We start from the raw sequence: 19,972 nt of genomic DNA on the forward strand, positions 1-19,972 counted from the left end.
CATCACTTGTGTGAGTCCAGCTATCTGCTGAGGGGCAGCAATGTGTTCGGCAGTATATAAACATGGAGAAAGACATGGTTCCTGCCCTGAGGAGCTACAGTCTAAAATGTGACACGGACAATACCATTCCAACATATAACAATCAACTGAAATATCATCAGTCAGATATAAGAAGACTCATTTTAACAAGCAATTTGAATTCCAAATATATATATATTTATAAATGACAAAGGTAGGACAGAGTGGTGTCTTTGTTCTGCTATGTATATATGTTCATATGTCTACAGGCATGAAAGGTAGTGATGATTTGCTTGAGAGAGTGATTTTATTTTCTTTGGCAGGGTTGCTCCAGCTTGTGCTTCCTGATGAAAAATTAGGAAAATTAGATTAGAATTTAGCACTCCTTTTGTGATTTTACATGTCTGAACACTGGACAACATTGGGATGCATTAATTCCCATGAAACAAACAAACCCGGATTTGGGAGAGGTAGCCTGAAAGAAGTGATGGGTTTTCTGTCCTGTTGAGGCACTGGGTCTCCACATCAGCGCATGGCTGGTGAAACCTACGGCAACTACTTCAGAAGCAGAGTTAGCTGTGAATCCCACCAGTTCTAGTAAGAGCACATCGCACCCTGTGTCGGCAATCGGGAGGGAGTCCTGCCACCCAAGGGAAAATCTGCTGGGAATTCCAACTTTCTTGTAGGTTAACAGTTTTTCCCCAGTAAGTGACTTGTCTGATCTTTATTTCTGTGCAGAGGAGAAGAGACAACAGGAGGAAGAATAAAACCTGAAAATTAAATTTGAAACCACATACTGACAAAACCTGAGCAATGCTGGATGCTCATACATCTATACAGGCACCAATTCTGCCTCCCAGATGCTTCCTGCTTTGAGGTTTTAAAATCATATTTGGCCTAGTTTCTGAGGCAATCAGAGTAATTTTACAGTTTTACATATTTCTGGCCAGGCTCTTCTCTCTTCCACAGCATTCTTTTTAAAACATTTCAACTAAATTTGAGAGAGGGCTTCATCTGAGACATGAAGCTCCTAAAAATTTCAGTGAAATCAGTAGATAAGTAAGAGGAGAGAGAGGAATTCTTATCCCAGATGAAAGAGAAGCCGCAATGAGTCTAACAGTTAAGTGTACTTTTGGCCCATCAGTTGGGCACTTCCTGTACATATACACACTGCTCAAGCAGTACACACCGAGCACACTGCTCTTTGCATTGTTTTAACACAGGGGACACAGCAGAGAGTAAGGGGATACCGTGGGAAGATGTTGAGGAGTAAGCCCAAAGCACATCAGAAGTTTGGCAGGGAGGTGAATGTTGTAAGAGCGATGGGGAAGGGGTGGAAGGGCCTGCAGTATTTGATGGATATTAGGGATCACAGAGACAGCTGTGTAGAGAAGTCAGATTCACTGGTGCCACAAAAATGGGGAAAACTAACAGACTCATGAAGGTAAATAGTTGTGACTAACCTTTATGTGTCAAATGCATAATATCTTTTTTGATTTTGTTACGCTCTTGTCATTGCATAGAAGAAAAATATGTGCAAAAATTTCAAGATTACGTTACTTTAAGAACACTTAGAAACTTAACAGTTACCTGAAAACCTGTTCAAGAAAGAATGTGTCATAGGGAAGTATACTAAGACTCTTCTTGCTCTTCCTCCTCCTCCTCCTCCTCCTCCTCCTCCTTCTTTTCTTCTCCCTCTTCCTGCTTTTCTTCTTCTTCCTTTTTTACAGAAAATAGTTGTAGTTATTGAAGGAAAAGTAAATAGTCTTGAAATGCGGAGCTCTGCTTTTGCAACTGTTCTGTTTCTAGTAAATGCACTATTCTTTGAGCTCAAAAAACAGAACAGAGAAGTAATGTATAGAGCTTTTAATCTTAACATGCCAGGGCTCTAGCTTTGTGTAGTTAATAGGCAAGTGCTGGAATATAAGAACCCTCTAAGAGAGGTTAGAATACGGTACAGGGTTAAGCTCTAAACAGATGTTCAAGATCAAAATAAGAATATGAAATATATGTAAATGTGACAAAAAGTTTAGTATCTTTAATTATACGTTTTCTTGGAGCAGTAAACAAGTCAAAATACATGGCGCAGGAACTAGATTCCTGAATAATCTAAAAATCATTGAGAGTCAGATAATACAGCCTTGTTTCTGTTTTAAAAGTTCTTATTTTTCTCTTGTATAAGGGAGAAATGGCACAATTTAAAGGCAATAGGCTTTTTCTTCAGTCAACCAAATGAACAGTTATCTGAAAGCTGGCATTTATGTAACACAGACAACAATCTGCATTTATTGTCTTTTAAGAGCCAGTAAATGCAACTTTAAAGTGTAGTCCTACTCTGGAAAACATCTGAAAACGGCATTGGAGGTTTCTCTGATCCTTCTCTTCCAGCAAACTTTTGTTCAAAAGCACTCCTTCTGTGTGTATAAACAAGCTTTATCTCAAAATGTCATGCCTTCATATGCTACCTCGACTATAGAAAATATGTTAATTTCTTCCTGACATAATCAACCAATCAAAGAATACAGAATTAGTTTTCAGTCAGGACTGCAGGTAGTCTATGAGCAGCACAGACCTTAGGTTTTCCTCTCAGACACATACTGTCTGTATGAGAGTCACATCCGAGCCGCTAAAGTAAAATCCTATTTAAACATGCACTTGGGAATGGACCTGTTGTAATCAGAGTCCTGGTTTGAATCACTCAGGTCAGCTGCTTTAGAAGTTCTCGTGCCAAAGGAATATTGCCTCTTTTGGCCTCTTCCCCCAGGAAAGGTGGCACAGGGCCAGGCAAGCCCACAGACAAGCAACTTCTTTCAGCTATTAACAACTTCAGTTCAAAATTAAAGACAATTACCTTCTACAAAAAAACATGGGTATTTTTCTTTCTTGAAGCACTAGCTAGTGGTGACAGAGTGCTCTAACTCGCCTTTACAGCCCTTGCCAGCCTCATAGGGAGCCTCCACGCTTTGTCCATGGGCCCAGGAACTCCAGGTCCACAATGCACAACTCTGACAGCAGGCACGTGTATGTACACACGTGTATATATGTGCATGTATTGCAGTTTGGAAGTGGGACGATGTGAATGTGTCCTCTTATTAATTGGAGATCTGTAGTGGAAAATAGCCTAAAGTAATCATGAGTTTTACTGGGAACACTGAAGAAATATTCAAAGCATAAATTTGCCATGCTGGGCAAAAAGGAAAAGTGTATAAGGATTTGCACCTGGGTCTTAAACATTCTGGCAAGAAAAATATTTCCTTTATAAGTAGAACTGCCTAAATTGTCAGAATGATGCTTTCACACTCACAACAGTGAAAAGGTAATCAGCATGGTGTCAGTTAGCAGCTGTAAAAGATACAGTGGTCTTGGGAGTCCTTGGCAAACTTTATTAAAGAATCTGTGAAGGGTGATTCTCTTCTGTTTATAGTTTGCCCTATCTTTGTTCCCAAACAATATGTCTACAAAATGACCATAATTTTGTCTAGCAGAATATAATACTATTGCATTTGGTTTCATGAATAAGAATTTACTAACTTTTGGGTGAAGCAATGAGATTGAAAAGGAATTAAATGCATACGAACAAAGGATAAAAGCAAAATGTCCAAACAATATACTATACCCCTGCTTCTGCATGTTCTTCTTTGCTTTCCTACATAAAAGAAACAAAAGAAAACGTTGAAAAGAAAGAACATCAGAGGTCATACAGGCAAATCACAGCAGAAATTAAACATTGAATTTAGGAAAATTATGTGGAATTCAGTGGATTTGTTTTCAGATAATGTCCTCCAGATTAACTGACAAAGCACATTTAAGCTAAGCTTTTACTTTGAAAAAGGGCTATAAAATGATTAAGGACAGCTCCCTTTTCCTCAGTTACTTCCAATCAAATCTGCTTCACTGACAAGCAAAGCATTAGAGCTTGGGTTTTGTTTGCTTTTTCAGTTTGGTTTGTCGGTTTTGTTTGGATTTTTTTTTCATAATTAGCTGGTCTGCAAAATCACAGTTAAATCAGAATTATACAGAGTCCTATCTATGTTATATATCATCACTCAAAATCTGGCTTGCAATTCTGTTAACTGTTGTAGGCTGGAACAGATGCCTTGGCTTAACAGTACTGAGGAAGAAGAAATAATACAAGCTGGCTTTGGACTGCAGATTGAGCAAAAGTGATGAAGAGGAGATAAAAGAGAAAAAAACATAAACGTACAGTGAATAGAATTCAATGTTAGATCACACAGAATCACAGAACGTTAGGGACTGGAAGGGACCTCAAAAGATCATCTAATCCAATCCCCCTGCCGGAGCAGGAACACCTAGATGAGGTTGCACAGGAAGGCGTCCAGGCGGGTTTTGAATGTCTCCAGAGAAGGAGACTCCACAACCTCTCTGGGCAGCCTGTTCCAGTGCTCTGTCACCCTCACTGAGAAGAAGTTTCTTCTCAAATTTAAGTGGAACCTCCTGTGTTCCAGCTTGTGCCCATTACCTCTTGTCCTATCATTGTTTGTCAATACCAGCTGGTTATTGGAGAGAAGCCTTAATCTTGCACAAAATCCCAAATAGAAAGGGCAAATGCAATAGTGATCTCCTGAGGGTCACACCAGCCTGAGACAAAAAGCTGGAGTTTCTGGACTCCTGCCTCTCACAGCAAGGGCAGCAGAAGCGGTAGGGGAGGGCTGGAGCCTCCATATGCACCTACACTGACCACCAGCTGCCATTGCAGCTACTGAGCCATTGGAGGAGCTTCCTGAAATTTGGGACCCTCCATGCAGCTCCGCAATGGAGACAGTCACAGTTTTTATTTTGTCATCTGTCTTATGCTCATTGGCAAAGACTGAGATATCTTTGCCGTGCCAAGACTCTTCTAGAATGTTTCCATAGCACCGGCATTTCTCCTGAAAAGTCACTGTCAGAAAAAAGTCACTCACAGAAAAGCTGTCTGACTTACATCCTGCAGCAGGGAGTCATTTTCAAGCTGGTTTGAAACTGAGTGCTAAGTAAGGCCAAAAGGCCAATACTAGATCCCCACTGGTATATTAATTCACAAGCAGAACATAAAAAATGATGGCATTTTGGTTTGAAGGTGTCAAAAGAGCAAGGTGAAACTCCAAAAGGGACCTGACTACTGTTCAGAAGATGCAACTGCTTGGCTGCAAATCACAGTGGGCCACTGATAAAAAGGTCACCTCTTTAGAACTCAGTATACAGAGACCAGCTTTTGATAAGAGAGAAGAAAAAAGACATGGAAGGTGAGAGCACATGGAAAATATCTATTCAGTGTGGACAAGCAGACAAACAAGATGTGCTGGGCTGCACAATGAGAGGAAGGGACAGAAATACTGAAAATACTGTGTTGGTATTACATGTATCCTCTAGGATCTAACATTCAGCGGAGATACTCCAATGGCCATCTGAAAGTCTTTGAATGTATTTAGCTTCATAAAACCCTGGCCAGGTAAGGAAATGTTATTTAAGCTTTCTTTTATAAGCGTAAAATGAGATACACAGACAAAAGTCAGAATTCATCTCACTGTAGCTGCCTCAAAGTCATTATTCTCAACTAAACTCGTTCTCTGTGTGCTGTCTATAATGAATGAGAATACCAGAACTTCTACAGAATAATCCATGCCATCCCAACAGAAGAGATAATTGGGATGAGCTGTGGCAAGGCAGACAGATGCCATATTGCTGAAATGATTTGCCCTGGGTGACTTGGAAAGTGAGTGGTGGAACAGGGTGAAATATGGGTTTTGGGCATACCTGGCAGCAGCAGCCTGCAGTGGTAAGTACCCTCTCCAAAAATGAGCAAGACAGGAAAACAGCGTTTTGGTTTTTTTCCCTCCCCTAGCAGCTAATATACATGTGGCATGATGAAGGTGGACATCAGCGTTGGACAACTTCAGGAAGACTTTTCCTCCTCCTTCTGTAAGACCATGTAAAAATATTTTAACACTGCCAAGACTGTGCAGGTGAAAGAGAAGGATTTGTAAGACTAACCATATTTTATGCCCTCATAACCACAGAAACATCTGTTCAAACATACTATCTTGCCTGATACTCTTTCCTCTGTCACTTCTCTTCCTGTAAAACTCAAGAATACATCTTCCACTTACAGCTTCAATCCATTCTGTGAGAAATGGAGCAAGGTGCTTGTTGCATAGAAGTGATACTGCATTATGTCATTATAAAATCTTTCATACACAGCTGCTTGACAGATTTGCAGACGTGTTCCAGCATTCTGTTCTCATTTGAAAAACATTAGAGTAGACTGCCAGCCAGAATGGCAAGTAACCTAATCCAGCCAGGGGATGTACTGCAGTTTTATGCTGGGCATCTTTTAAGAGCTGAGGAAAAAGGTATTTGATGGCACTCACATGCCAGGTGAAATTCATAGTGACATGAAAAGTGCTTGGTTATAATTTAAGGAGACATTCAGTTCCCACTGAGAACTGTCTCTCCTCATTGCCATTTTGAAGTTTTAAATGGGGCTTCCCAGTGTCTGAGATTTGCATGAGGCTCCGTAAAAGGGTGCTTTTCCAGCCTAAAAACGCCTGGGAAAGGCTTACAGAGAGGTCCTTCCTCTGGGAAAAACACTGTAGCTAGATGGAAAAAAATAAAAACACATCTGTTTTGGACTTCAGTGAAAGAGGTGATGCATTTGTGACAGATATTCCACTGGGACCATCTGATTTCCAAATCACAAAAAAACCCAACAAGTGTAAGTGCTTGATCCAGTAGTAGGCCTGCCTTTTTGGGAAAAGAGTCACCTTACACTGCAACATCAAAATAAACCTATCCTTAAATGCCAAACTGTCAGAGTAGCAGGAGAAATAAACCAGCTGGATCCCTATGTCCAGACCCGGGATACATTTCTGCTTAGTCTCTCCTGGGTCTAGAACCTGGCCAGTAACATAAACACCCCACTGAGGAAGACGCTGGCATACCACAGAATGGTCCTTTTTTGAGGATTCTCTCCCCTTTTTGACCACAAGCACTTTACTGATGTTAACCAACTGCAGGACATTACATTAGGGAATTGAAGGAACTCAGGTGGCTTCTTCCAACAACCTCTAACACTGCAGTTTGAGATCTGCCCCTATCAGACCATGATGCAGGCAGAAAGGGTAACAACAGTCTCCATTTCTGCACGGTCCAGGGGTTTCTGCATGGCCTGGGGAAGACACCGTTGGATTTGGCTTGCTGCAACAGCAGTCAATGCTGGTACATTACAACAATCATTAACAACTAGATTTACGAGCGCTGCAGATGCTGGCTATCGATAGCAGCAAATTTCTCCACATATATAGGACTCAGATGTCTAGACCTAAATTATTCTCCATAACTAGAGTCTAGTTGCAAGTGAGCATTTTAAAAAAAAAAAGCTATAGTAGCAAGTGGTGTTATTCAAGATTCAGAGCAAAGCTCCCTGAAGTTTTTTCTGTGTTTCATATCATCACGATGTCAAAGGAAATGCATCCGAAAGACAACCAGGACCACTGTGCAAATGGTCTTCCCATCCTGAGGGACACTAGGAGGGCCTGTGGGTTGATGCTTCATGCACTTAGCACAGGTAAAACCCTCATATCACAAAGGGAAAAAGGAAAAATTACCTGTTGATCTTCTGATGATGACTGAGCAGACTGAGTCTCTTCACGAGCCTCTTCATCTCCCTTGTCTTCTGTGTGTGCCTCAGTTTCATCCGTGGTATCAGACTTGTCAGTCTCCTGGCAGCAAAGGAGAAGTTGTTACCCTCAGGACACATAACCAACAATGCATTTCTATGAAACTCTTGACTTTACAGTTTTGGGAGGTGTTTTTCTAATTTTGCTTCAGCAGTCAAATTAAAATATATCCTTTGGGACACCTTCCTGTGAAAGGAACACTTCTGGGCAAGTTGATCTGTTGGTAAAGGAATGAGGTTTGCATAGGAAAAACATTAACTCAGGCACTTCTTCCTCTTCTGAGCATAGGATATTCTCTGACTTCTCTGTGGAATGTTTAATAGAAACCAATGCTCACCTTTATGGCACATTTCGGCTTTAGAAAAAAAAGCCTTTTTCACCAGCATGCATTCCAATTAAACCTCAGCAAGAAGCTACAGAAAAACAGAAGTAATAAAGGATTTCATTTATAGTCTCTTAACTTTCTTGTTTAAAATTATCAGAAACGGACGTCAATCTATCAAATCCATTTATTCCAGCACTGTGAACAAGCACCTGCTAGAAGGCTCTTTATGTTAAGTTCTGTTGTACTTTCAGCTAGGTAGCTGTGAAAGGTCACACTGGATCACACACTGTCAGATAAAAGGAGGCCCATACAGCCTTGAGTGGAATAACAGAAATAGGATGAAATGCAATAGCATGAAGTGCAAAGTCACATTATCTGGGACAGGTAGTTCTGGGACTGAGATGAGAAACAGATGTTTCTACTGCACTTTGGGAGCTTGTTAGTTGACGATCATCAAAGAAGAAAAAGATGGTTGTATTTAAATAATCACAGAATAACTAAGCCACAAATGTGATGCAATAGTGAAAGAGGAAAAAAATGTGATCCTCAGATGTATGAGATGAGGTATAGCTGGTGGAGCTGAAAGCGAATATTAATATCATTGTATAAGGCCAAGGTGAAACCTCCCCTGGCTCACTCTGTGCTGTTCCAGTCACTCAGGCTCAAGAAAGAGAAAATCAGACTGGAACAGGTGCAGAGAGGGGCTACAGGAATATTTGAGGGAGAGCCTGTCTTATGAAAGGGTGTCAAAAAAAGCTTCATTACTTTAATCTATTGAAAGTAATGCTGTGAGGGGATATGATGGCGCTCTAAAAATAGATCTAAGTAAACATCAAGGAGGGATAGGATAAGGAAGAGGACTGAGGTTGATGCAAAAAGAGTATAAACCGGCTGTAAATAAAAATATTAATCAGCAGTGTCAAATTTTGGAAGAGCTTTCTAGTAGAGAAGTGGAGGCAAAGGACTTACTTCATTAAAAGGGAATTTGACCACTTCAGAGAGATGTTATCTGGTGTGATTGCCTCCAGCAACAGGGGAGGTCCTGTCCTGTGTCATCCTTAGCCCTACACGCTTTGGGCAGAGCAGCACATCTGTGATAGAAAACAAGCTCCTTTCTCATCCCTGTGATCAAACTCTTATAACTCATCCACCTGGTTGGCTTGGGTTTTTCTGCTTTTTCATAATTTTATTTGTCTCTATAGTTAAACAAAAGCCCTCAGTCATGATCCCCTGTCCTTTAAGCTTCACAAGTCCTCCTCCAGCATCCTCATCATATGATTTCTTCAGGCTATGTACTTTGCCTGCTGAAGCGTGACGCATGCATGGCTAACTGGCTTTTAGCCCCAGAGCAGAATTGGGTGAGTGCTGAATTAAGGTTCCTTGTCCCATGATGTGGTGTGCAACGTAAGACATGTCCTTTTGCTGAGGTGCTCTGCTGGACAGGGGCAAAAATGATAGAAAGAAGGTCAGGAATGTTTGGAAGCAGATATCATGACAGAGTGAAGATGGACAAAATACTTCCTCAGTTTTATCTTTTTCCCAAAACTTCACTGTCTGTAAGATTTGGTGCCCTTTTGGCAATTTTCTCCAGAATCATTGAAAATATATTTTATAAGTAAGGAGCTTATAATGAAAAGAGAGTAAGCTCATGAGCTCCCCTCCTCTCCCCAGAGAATAACATCATAAAAAAAAATCCTCAGCAAGCATGGCCCTCCCAGCAGTCCTTCCCAGCACTGCACTGCCCCTGCCCTCCCAGCAGCAAAAGCCTTTGTCGGGTTGCGTGGTGAACCAGAGCAGGAGGCTGATCAAGATTAAAGCCTTAACAAGAAAAACATTTCTATCTCAGGCAATTTGCAGTCTCCATTACACATCTGCATGGAGGTTTCTGCCAGCACATGGGGGATGCCTGGGGAAAGGGATGAGCATCTGGGAGTAAGCAGAGGCAGCCGGAAGGAGGAGGAAGGAGAAAAGACTACTTTTTTTCTGGCAATGCTGTCTCATTTCAAGTACACACAAAACTGTAGCCTCACTGCACTCTGATGCTGGTGACATTGCTATTAAAAAGAGATCTACAGAGAAACTTGTTTGACTTAATTTATATCTTGTTTTTCTCCCACAAACTAACAGAATATTTGATTATTAAAACCCACAGTAACACAGACGTACATTGAAATTCTCTCATGCAACACTGTGTTTATACATAGTTTTCTTAAGCAGATAACTTTCTTTGTAGTGATTCCTAAAATGAAAATTATAGTGTTCATGAAAACTAAATTGGTTACATATTTATTTTCAGCATGTATCTTAACATTTTAATATTCCACATACTCAATGTTTTTTGGCCGATACATAAAATACCTAAAGAGTAAAGATGGCATACTAATTAAAATACACCTGTTGTGTAAAACTCTCTCAGGTGCGTCACATACTTACTCAGAGCATAAGGCAAACAAAAGTTGCGGCTGAAAGAACCCAACTTTTGAAGCAGCGTGTTGTCGGCCAGGACACACATGCACACACACATACATGAACTTCTTGTTCATTATATGGAGAGCTGCGATATTTGGAACAACATCATTACATCAGCTCTACATAGCAACACAAAATTTTATTTTAACTAATTTAAAAATAAGTCCCCTTCATAAAGATTGGCTGACCAGTCATTTTCCCTTTAAAAATAACTAAAAGACTAAAGCTCAAGTATGAACGGATTTTGGGAAGTCAAACTCATGGATATTAAGACCAAGAATACTAAAATTAAGGACTTAAGGATATACAAGATTCGAAAACAGATCCTCAGCTCAAGTAAGTCAACTTCACTGAGTTCACAGAGCAATTGCAAAACTAAATGATCTTGCTACAAGTAATATTCCAGAAAAAAAAATTACGATTACTTAAGAAGATATTAGTAGAAAACCCTGTCATATGTGTCATCATCACCACCTCTTCCACACCTGACTTATTGTTCCAGATCCATGCTGCTGGAAATCAATGTCACGAGCCATCCATTGTACTTCATGCTAAGGTTGAATTGACAGCCTAATGAAAGGAAAGCAGAAGCAGTGCAGCAAGGTTATTTGTATGACAAAGCACAGAGAGACTGTCAGGCAGTGAAGGTGCTGAGAAACACCCCTGCAATAGATGCTAAAACAGTTATATATGTCCCTCTCGAATTCAGGAACAGATTCTAAAAGGGAGATGATGTAAATATACATTACATGGATTTTTTAAAAACGCTCTCACTTATTTCCACTTTCCTGGTTGAAACAATCTGCACCAGCATCAATGTAGCAGTTAATCAGAGTAAACCACACTTGCTTGCTACCAATAGCACTAACAGTTATCTGCCTAGCAGAATGTACCAAACATATTATTTTCAACATTTACAAAGTTGTCACGAAGTAGAAACTGTAATAGCCTCTGCTGACAGCTGGGAATAAATGAATTCTACAAAATTGCTGCTTTGCTTCATAGACACGCTATCTAACAGAACCTTGCATGAAGGAGCAGATAATATATGAAGTGGGAAGATGGAAAAATGCAATTTTCTTTATCTCATTGATTCTCCACTTATCTTTTATAACTATTATAATATGTAATACCTGCAGTCCTTTAAGCCTTTCGTGGCTTTATGGATGTTAATTAAATGAATTCTCACAAGACCCTTGTGAGGTAGGCAAGTAATTTCTATTTCCCTTGGTAGAAGAAGGCACAGCTAAAGCAGAAAGTTTAAATCACTTGCTCCTTATCACACAGGGACGCAGTGTCAAAGACATTTATAGAAACTGTGGCTCTCCCCTGGGTATCTCTTCATCTGTAGCTCTCAAAGCACTCAGCAAAGGTTCCTTTTTCTCTCAGCTTTTACAGAAGAGGAGAAACCAAGACACTTACAACAGTGTTTCGCTCCAAGTTGCTGCACAGTTGGCAGCAGAGTTGGACCAGAAAGCAGATCTCCCGTTCCAGGGCAGCTCTTCAGCCAGGTCACCACAATGCAGCAGAGTTCCCTGCTGTCACTCTGGCACATCCCTCTCCTGATTAATGTCTTTTGTTGAGTCACCCACGGTAAAGATGGCAACATTTGATTATCCTCTAACATGATTTTAGGATAATAGAGCTGTAATGCTCTCATTTACAAAACTTCTAATTAGAAGAAGACTCTGTTAAAGATAAAACACATTGCTTTCTCCAAAAGGGAAAAACAAACAAACAAACATACAAAAACCAAACCAAACCAAACCGAAACAAAACAAAGTAAGCAGAGAAACAGCTTTCATTTTGCCTGAAATACATTAGAAGACTGTCAAAATACAGTGGATGAAGAACAACAGGTAGATTTTCCAAAGGGACTTTGTGACATCCTGGGTAAGACTTTAAGTTCTCTCCTTAAGGCAGAGGGACTGAACCCCAAAATGCCAGTCTGTGAGTACACACAAGGGATGAAAGGGGTCCATACACCTGCCCCTCTGTTGGTAGCCAGTACAAACACTGTTTGCTCAAGGTTTGATGACATCTGGGAGAAGTGTATCATTCTTGTAATTAACACAACCTATAAATTGCATTTGGAAATTCTCATAATTTAAAAGCTGAACATGATAAAACACTGCTTTGTGTCAACAACGTTAAGAAAAAATCCGCAGCTGGAGGCATGGTAACAAGGCTGCAGTGAGAGAAGGGAAGAGTGAAGTATTTTCTACTATTTACTGAACCAGCCACCGGCTTTGTCCCTTAAGAACACTTTGCTGCACCACCATCTAATGTAATGCCTGTCACTGCCCCTTATTTGACATGCTGAGTCACTGCCTATCTTCATCTTTTATTAAAATCAACCAAATGGCCCCCGTGGAAGAACGGCAGTGCATACCTTTGTGCCTGGAGGAGGAGCAAGACCCAGGAATGAATAAATAATATTTTCTTCTTTAGCCGAGAAAAAGGATTCAAAATCCTAAAAAAGGAACAAATAAACAACAGAGAATTGGTAACAATAATCAAATAAAAAGCACAGGAGGAAGAGAATAGCCCAGGCAGATCTTTCTCAGATTGATGAGAATGACTATGCATTTGTACAAGTGCCTGCATTATCTAAGCCCCAGGAAGAAAACTCAGATAAAGGGAGTTTCACACTGGCTGGCAAAATGAACAAATGGGCAAATCTCTCCAGAGGCTCACGCTTTAATTATATCACATCTATGTCAGAATCAGATAAAATTAAGCATCTCATTTTAACGTGCCTCAGCTGTACATACCAAAGCAAAGCCATTCCCATTTTAATGTTAAAATAAAACTTGATGTGAGTAAGAATACCAAATAGGCCCTCAAAACCCTGGGCAGCTTTATGGCAAATGAAAGGTGACAGTCAACTTATTGGCACAAGTTAAATGATAATGAGGAAACTGTTTATTTCAAAGAAAGGTACTCTGGTTAGAAAATGCAGTTACTTTTCAGACAAAATTAGCAAAGGACTGTGTTGTTTCCTCTGACACATATGTACCCACCAAAATGCCTTGTCCACATTTGAACTGAAGTTATAAATCACTATGTTAAATGCCTGTTTTCTCTTCAGTGCTAACACAACTGAAAGTCGTGAGAGGATGGCTCGTATCCATCTAGAGCCTGCATGGTCTGTACTGTATTCGGATGTACAAGTTTCCTATCCGTTAAGGAAGCTCTGCTATCACTAGTTGGTTACTGCAGAGTTCATAACTCATCTTACACAGGGAAAAATCAACACTTATTTAAGATCTTAAATCACACAGTGGCTCTGTGTAGGACAGGGGACTGAACTCATGTCTGCTAAGAACTAGACTACTGCCTTGACCATGTTATCATCATCCCTCTCATCCCAAATAACTCCAAAAATAGAAGCCTGTAAATAATAAGGTGCTGACTCATCCTTGAGACTTGTTTGTAAAGCTGGGTTAGGACCTGAGCTGTTTTATTGGGCTGTTTTGGTACTTCCAGAGAATAAACTATTGGCCAGGGGTAATCCTAGGGAATGGCTGGAGTGGATGATTTAGAACTCATCTTAATGTCAACCAGACTAGAATTAATGACATTTCAGTCCAGTTTAGAAAAGGCAACATCACTGAACAGACAGGATAAATGACAGCCCAGTCCACTGCTTTATATAAGGGACAGATGAGCTGTCACACAGACCTAGCAACACGCAGTGGGAACTGAGGGGTCTGGGAGAAGCCCCAGAGCACATTGCCCTGCCCAGGCAGGATACCTGCTGCTGCTCCAGACCACTCATCTCTCAAACCATCTCTTTGCTGTTTTCATGTTGCTGCTGGGTTCTCCTTCCTACCTAACTCAAGTCTGCCCTAAGTATTTAAGAAAGCCAGTGTCTGAAGTCTAACGCATAAACTTAGGAGTGATACAGCAAACAAGTTGTCCTGGTTTGAGCTAAATAGAACTTATTTTCTATTTAGTAATTTTACTTTTCAGCTCAGTCTCTTTTAAGTGGCTGAACTTGCTGAAAACTAGCAGCATGCTTTTCCAGTATGTGCTGCTAGAAGATAAGGTCAAGGTTAATTGTCTCATCATGGGTGCTGTGTCTGCACCTACAGGGGAGAAAGCAGACCCAAAACTGACCACCTAGGTATTCCATCACACACACGTCATACTCGGTATAAAGCCGAGGGATCACGAGGTTCTTGACCCTTCTTCCATCTTGAAGCCCTTCCATCTCAGACCTTTCCATCCATCTCGATTCTGTAACAACCGAAGTCTGAGCAGAATCCTGCTCATTCGTCTGCCGCTGATTCTGATTCGTGTGTTCCTGCATCCTGCTCCCACCTGCTGCTGAGTTCGGTCTGGGACTTTTCCAGTGCCCTGCTCTGCAGAGCCTCTGGTGACGTATTCGTCATTGGGGGGAGGTTGGGGGGAGAATTTTATATTGGTTTTGTATATATTTGTACATAGCTGTATATATTTCATTATTTTCCTATTTACATTATTATCCTGTAGTATTAGTATTATTGTTTTATTAAACCTGTTAGTTTTATTTTCTAACCCGTAAAGTTTCTCTCCCTTATTCTCTTTTCCCTTCTGGGGAGGGGAGAGTGGTTAATAGAGAGCATCTGTCCAGGATTTAGTGGCCTGCCCAGCCCTAAACTACAACACAAGTACATGAGAATTTTCTATAATTTGAAGGACTAGGATTTGACACAGGCCTTTGACAGGACACACAAACACACCTGTGTCCTCCTGCATGCCACATACTCATAAAACAGTCTAAGTAATAGACTTCATGTCAATAGTTGGGAAACAAAGAAAAGACTATAACAAGGAAGGGCCATGAAATGGACTTGATATTTTACACATTTTGTTAGCTCCTCCCCAGAGGAAAAGCAGCAGACAGCAAGTGTACTAAAAATCTCCAGAGACACATAGTCTTGTAGATAACCAGACCTGAGGGCACAAGCAAGACATTTGAATGACCAGATGAACTCCTTATCAGAAGAGGATACAACCTGCTATCACCTCAGGTACTCCTAGGCAACTAGTAGTGTACAATCCCATAGCAAATGTGGTATCTTACCTTGCTTACACTGAGAAACAAGCTATTATGTATTTAGTGTGGGCTAAATGCATGACTACAGTGATCATGGAATAGTTTTTGTATATTTGCACTCTTACTTTCCTAATGGTGACTTGTTCACATCTCCATCAACTGAATAACCAAAGTTAACAATTTCCAAGGCGAGCAGTAAGAAAAATGAGGAGTAATAATTTATTCCAGGTAAGCAATAATATTATATCTGTATGAAAAGACATAAATGGTTTGGGTGGAGGGTAGTGATGTCATTTGTCTTTGGAACTAGTCTTTGAAAAATACAGTGAAAGGTATTTAAAAGAAACACTCTATGAGTTATTCCTTATGATATAAGTGCATATGTACATATACATATCCCTTGTATGACCACTGTGAAAATGCCAGACAGCAAAACAGCAAACTCCAATTCACATCAGCAGAAGGTTCTTCCCCATATGAGTGGTACCATGCCAGGCCAGAGTGCACAGACAGGGCATGAAAACGCCATCCTTGGAGACTTTGGAAACTCAGATGGCCAAAGCCCCAAGCAACCTAAGCTAGCTTTAAAGCTGTCCATGCTCTGAGCAGAAGGCTGGACTGCAGACCTCCAGAGGTCCCTATGATTTCTGTATGTTTGATTTCAGCAGTTATATGAAGCATCACATAAAAGTCTTACCTAATAATTCAGAGATACTTTAAAAAAACATATACATAGGTATTTTATTCTATGGATTTCAGTTTACAGAGAAAAGCATAGATTTCTCTTTACAGAGAAAAGCATAGATTTCAGCTCACAGAGAAAACCAGGAGCTTGAATTCCATTTCTTTCCTAGTTTTCTAGGGTTTCTTTGTTAAGCAAAAGCAAAGACAAGAGCATCAGAGTGCTCAATTTATTTAGGAAGTGACACAGATGCAGACGTCTGTCTAGACATGAGCAAAGAAGCAGCTTAAGAAAAAGATCAAATAAGAACATAATTGCCAACACTGATGGATTAGAATGGATACTTGAAATTGGTGCTATAGCCAGGCATATAAAATGAATCCATTTCTAATCTGTTTCTTCAAGTGGTGATACCAAAGATTGGAAAGAAAAATAAGATTCAAGCTATTTATAGGACAGCCTTAAGCTTCTCTGACCTAATGGAAAAGCTGTTCATGGTGTATTTTTATAAATTCATCCGTAAGAAGCCTCCATTTTACTGTACAAGTTAGGAAGTGAAGCAGCTCTTCAGGGTCAGGAAGAAGATGCAGATACCTTTAAGTATCTGCAGAAATGTAGGTTAGCAACAGTACTGCATCTACTTGCTCATTATATCAGTCTACTCCAGTGTGAAAAGAAAACCTCCTCACCTGTCCTCAGTATCCTCTTTCCTTACCCTCACCCCCAAAATTTCACTGAACTGCAGAAAAGGAGACTGAGAAAGACATCAGAAGACCATTTCTTCAAGGCAGGAACCACTGCACTACTCCCAGTAGGTGTTCCTCCAATCTAGTCCATCTAGTTCAACCTCCTGCTTAAAGCAGGGTCAATACTGAATTCAGACCAAATCCTTTTTGCTGCAGCCCTTAAAATATTTGAAGGTTGTCATGTCTCTCTCCAAATCCCTCTTCCTCAGGGTGAGAAAGAAAACCTTTTATCTTGAATTTTCATCTCCCAGGGCCAGTGCTCCAGGCCAGCATGCTGCTAATGTGTATATATGTGCGTGTGTGTGAATGGGAACCAGACATACAGGACAATTGATAGGAAAGGAAGTGAAGGAAAAGAGTGATCTCAGAAAGGAGAATGAACAGAAATTAAATGTAGCAAGTTTGACCTAAAAACCAAGGACTACCTGGGAATGGGGAAAGAAAAAACATATTAGGAAGGAAAAAGAAAAAAAGAAAATATCTTACAAAAAATGTGTAAAGAGCTTGATTTGTTGAGCATAGCAAAATTAAGATTAATAGAGGATACGATTTCCATTTACAAATACATCTGACCAGAGCTGTTTAAACTAAAGGGTGATTTTGGCACACCATGAAGTAGGTATAAACTGGCTGCATATACCCGGGGTACAAACTCAAAGGTTTCTAGATGGCACAATACTGAGGCCCTTGAAGACTTTACTAACAAGAGCAAGGTATTTTAAAGGGACTTTAATGAATTCAGGAGACTGCACTGGAGTCCATGACTCAGACAGACCTCTGCGATTCTCAGCCCTATCTTTAGTAAAGTGGCTGAGGACAAATGAAGTGGGACACAGTGGAAGAGTTAAGATACATCATGTAGACCTTAAACAGTGTAAAACAGTTCTAGATTTCAGAAAGATGGGTCTGTTGGACCTGCACAGATTATGCAGGGATGTAGAAGGCAAATCCCCAGCTTTATATTGTAGACATGTTGCAGAAGACATCGTGTCCCTCAGAGGAATTTTGCACCAGTCTGCCAGCCCCTGGCCATGTTCTCAATCAGTTCGCATAATCCCATTTCACACTGGCTGTGCAGCTCCCTTAAGGCACCTTCCCCTGAGGAGAAGGGTAAGGTTCGTACTGATATAAATCTCCTTACCTCATTTACTTGGAAATAATGATGCTATAAACTAAACTGTGTTATGCACCCACTGGGATCATTAGCTACGAGCTTTGAGAGCTTGGTACATTAGCATTCTGGAGGCTTTTAGGCTAATTGTAAATTTGGTTTAGTTTTTAAATCAGTAGCTCCTACAGCTTTCTGAACCCCTTTCCACACAGAAGTGTCTTTGCAAAGGACTCTTTCTTAACTTAAATTTATTTCAAGATGTAGATTATTTGACTTCCTGAAATACCTTCAGACACGGAGTAAAAACTGTATATCTTTCATTTACTGGCAAGGCGGGCCAGGTACAACAATTTGTAAGGCAATTACTCTTTAATTCATTATATAACCTCTCCAGGGAATATCAGAAATATTTACTGCAACATTGGCTGCCACAAAATTCAGAGTGAAATATATCAAATGATGCAGATTGAATACTGAAAAGCACATGAATGCTAACCTACCAAGTTCTCCTTTAAGATCCCTACAAGAAAATGAGGAAACAATTGCACTCCATTGCTCATACTAGCAACTTTTGCTCTGAGAGCACTGAAGTTAATTCTGAAAACTTAGTGGCATGTAAATCCCTTCTCTTTCAAAACAATCTTTGCAGTAGTTCACACTGGATTTGCGGAGTAACTTAAAACTGGGCTCACTATGTGATCTGCGTTTCAGAGTACTTTGCAAGTTCACTTCAATAATCATATCAGACTACTTCCCAGATTATATATTTCCAGCCAGACTATGAGAAAAAACCTGTTTCAGTTATCTCTTTTGATTCACAAACCTAATATTCATGATGGTACAGTATTATCTATCACTGATTTGAACAAACTCTCTCAGGAGAAGTAACGTATCACACACATCTATGAAAACATAAAAGCATCTGATGAGCATTATAATTTCTGTTATGAAGAGCTGGATATTTATTGAATAAGCAATATAGTTCAGTAATTCAAACCACATATTAGAACTATTCCAGTCAACTGTAATTCAGAGCTGCAATGAGAGTGCAGGCAGAGAGCCAACAGCAGGACAACTTGTGAGTGAGCTACACAGCAGGAGGTAGGAGAATGTGCGAGGAAAACACAGATCTCCTCACAGGCAGCAAACTCCATGCCTTGCAGTGAGATCTGGGTCCTGCATAGGCTCTGGGTCTGCAGGAGATAATTCAGGCAGTCTGCTAAGCAGAGCTTCTCTCATCAGTTATCCCTCTGTGTGTATTTTTCTCTTAGAAAAGGAATAATCTTTTGTTTCGTTGATTTTCTGGGTCTAAAAAATGTTTTCTAAAAATCGCTCTTTAAAAGTGAATCACAAATTGTCTTAAGGAGTTTGTTTGACACTTCCTGCTATTGGAAAAGAGTCACTTTCTGTGAAAGAAGACTCTCTGAAGCTATTTAAGTTTCCAAACAGCTTCTTACCCCACAGTATCGCTCCTCGTTGAAGATCTGTGGAGGGAGGGGAATTCCATTTTGAGGCTTTTTTTCACCTGGAACATTCTCTCTCATCCATTTCCTGTTGTCTTCATCACCTGCTATGTCCATTTGCTGAAAGTCAATCTTGTTGGCCTCTAAAAAACCCACTACTTCTTGCTGTTTCTTCTTGATCTGGTTAGGGAAGAAGAAAAACATAATTTCTTCTTGAAAAAGAAAATTGTTTTCTATAAGCAATTGCTACTACAAGTAGATCTGATGAATGTCAAGTTGGGTTCACTACTCCAATAGCCTCCAAACTTTTTGAAGCTGAGATTCAGCACAGCTTCTCAGCACCCAGACCATCGCCATTTCATCCCCTGCTCACCCAGCTTCTTTCCTTCCCCCCTGGAAGCAGCGATAGTTCTGTCTAAGAAAGGAGGCTCAGCAGGA

General features: G+C 40.3%; 1 protein-coding gene across 1 annotated transcript in view; it reads right to left on the bottom strand.

The window, feature by feature from the left end:
• Positions 1 to 325: 325 nt before the first annotated feature.
• Positions 326 to 19,972, bottom strand: part of SH3BGR (SH3 domain binding glutamate-rich protein) — a 25,129-nt gene continuing 5,482 nt past the window's right edge. Inside the window, exons 2-7 of the mRNA XM_010193994.1 lie at positions 19,529 to 19,714; positions 12,881 to 12,961; positions 7,623 to 7,736; positions 3,635 to 3,664; positions 1,609 to 1,727; positions 326 to 362 (exon numbers count right to left, since the gene is read on the bottom strand). Of these exons, the coding sequence (XP_010192296.1) occupies positions 326 to 362; positions 1,609 to 1,727; positions 3,635 to 3,664; positions 7,623 to 7,736; positions 12,881 to 12,961; positions 19,529 to 19,714 (567 nt within the window). The remainder of the gene's footprint in view (positions 363 to 1,608; positions 1,728 to 3,634; positions 3,665 to 7,622; positions 7,737 to 12,880; positions 12,962 to 19,528; positions 19,715 to 19,972) is intronic.

This window comes from Mesitornis unicolor, unplaced genomic scaffold, assembly GCF_000695765.1.
Source record: "Mesitornis unicolor isolate BGI_N332 unplaced genomic scaffold, ASM69576v1 scaffold23191, whole genome shotgun sequence".
NCBI lineage: Eukaryota > Metazoa > Chordata > Aves > Mesitornithiformes > Mesitornithidae > Mesitornis > Mesitornis unicolor.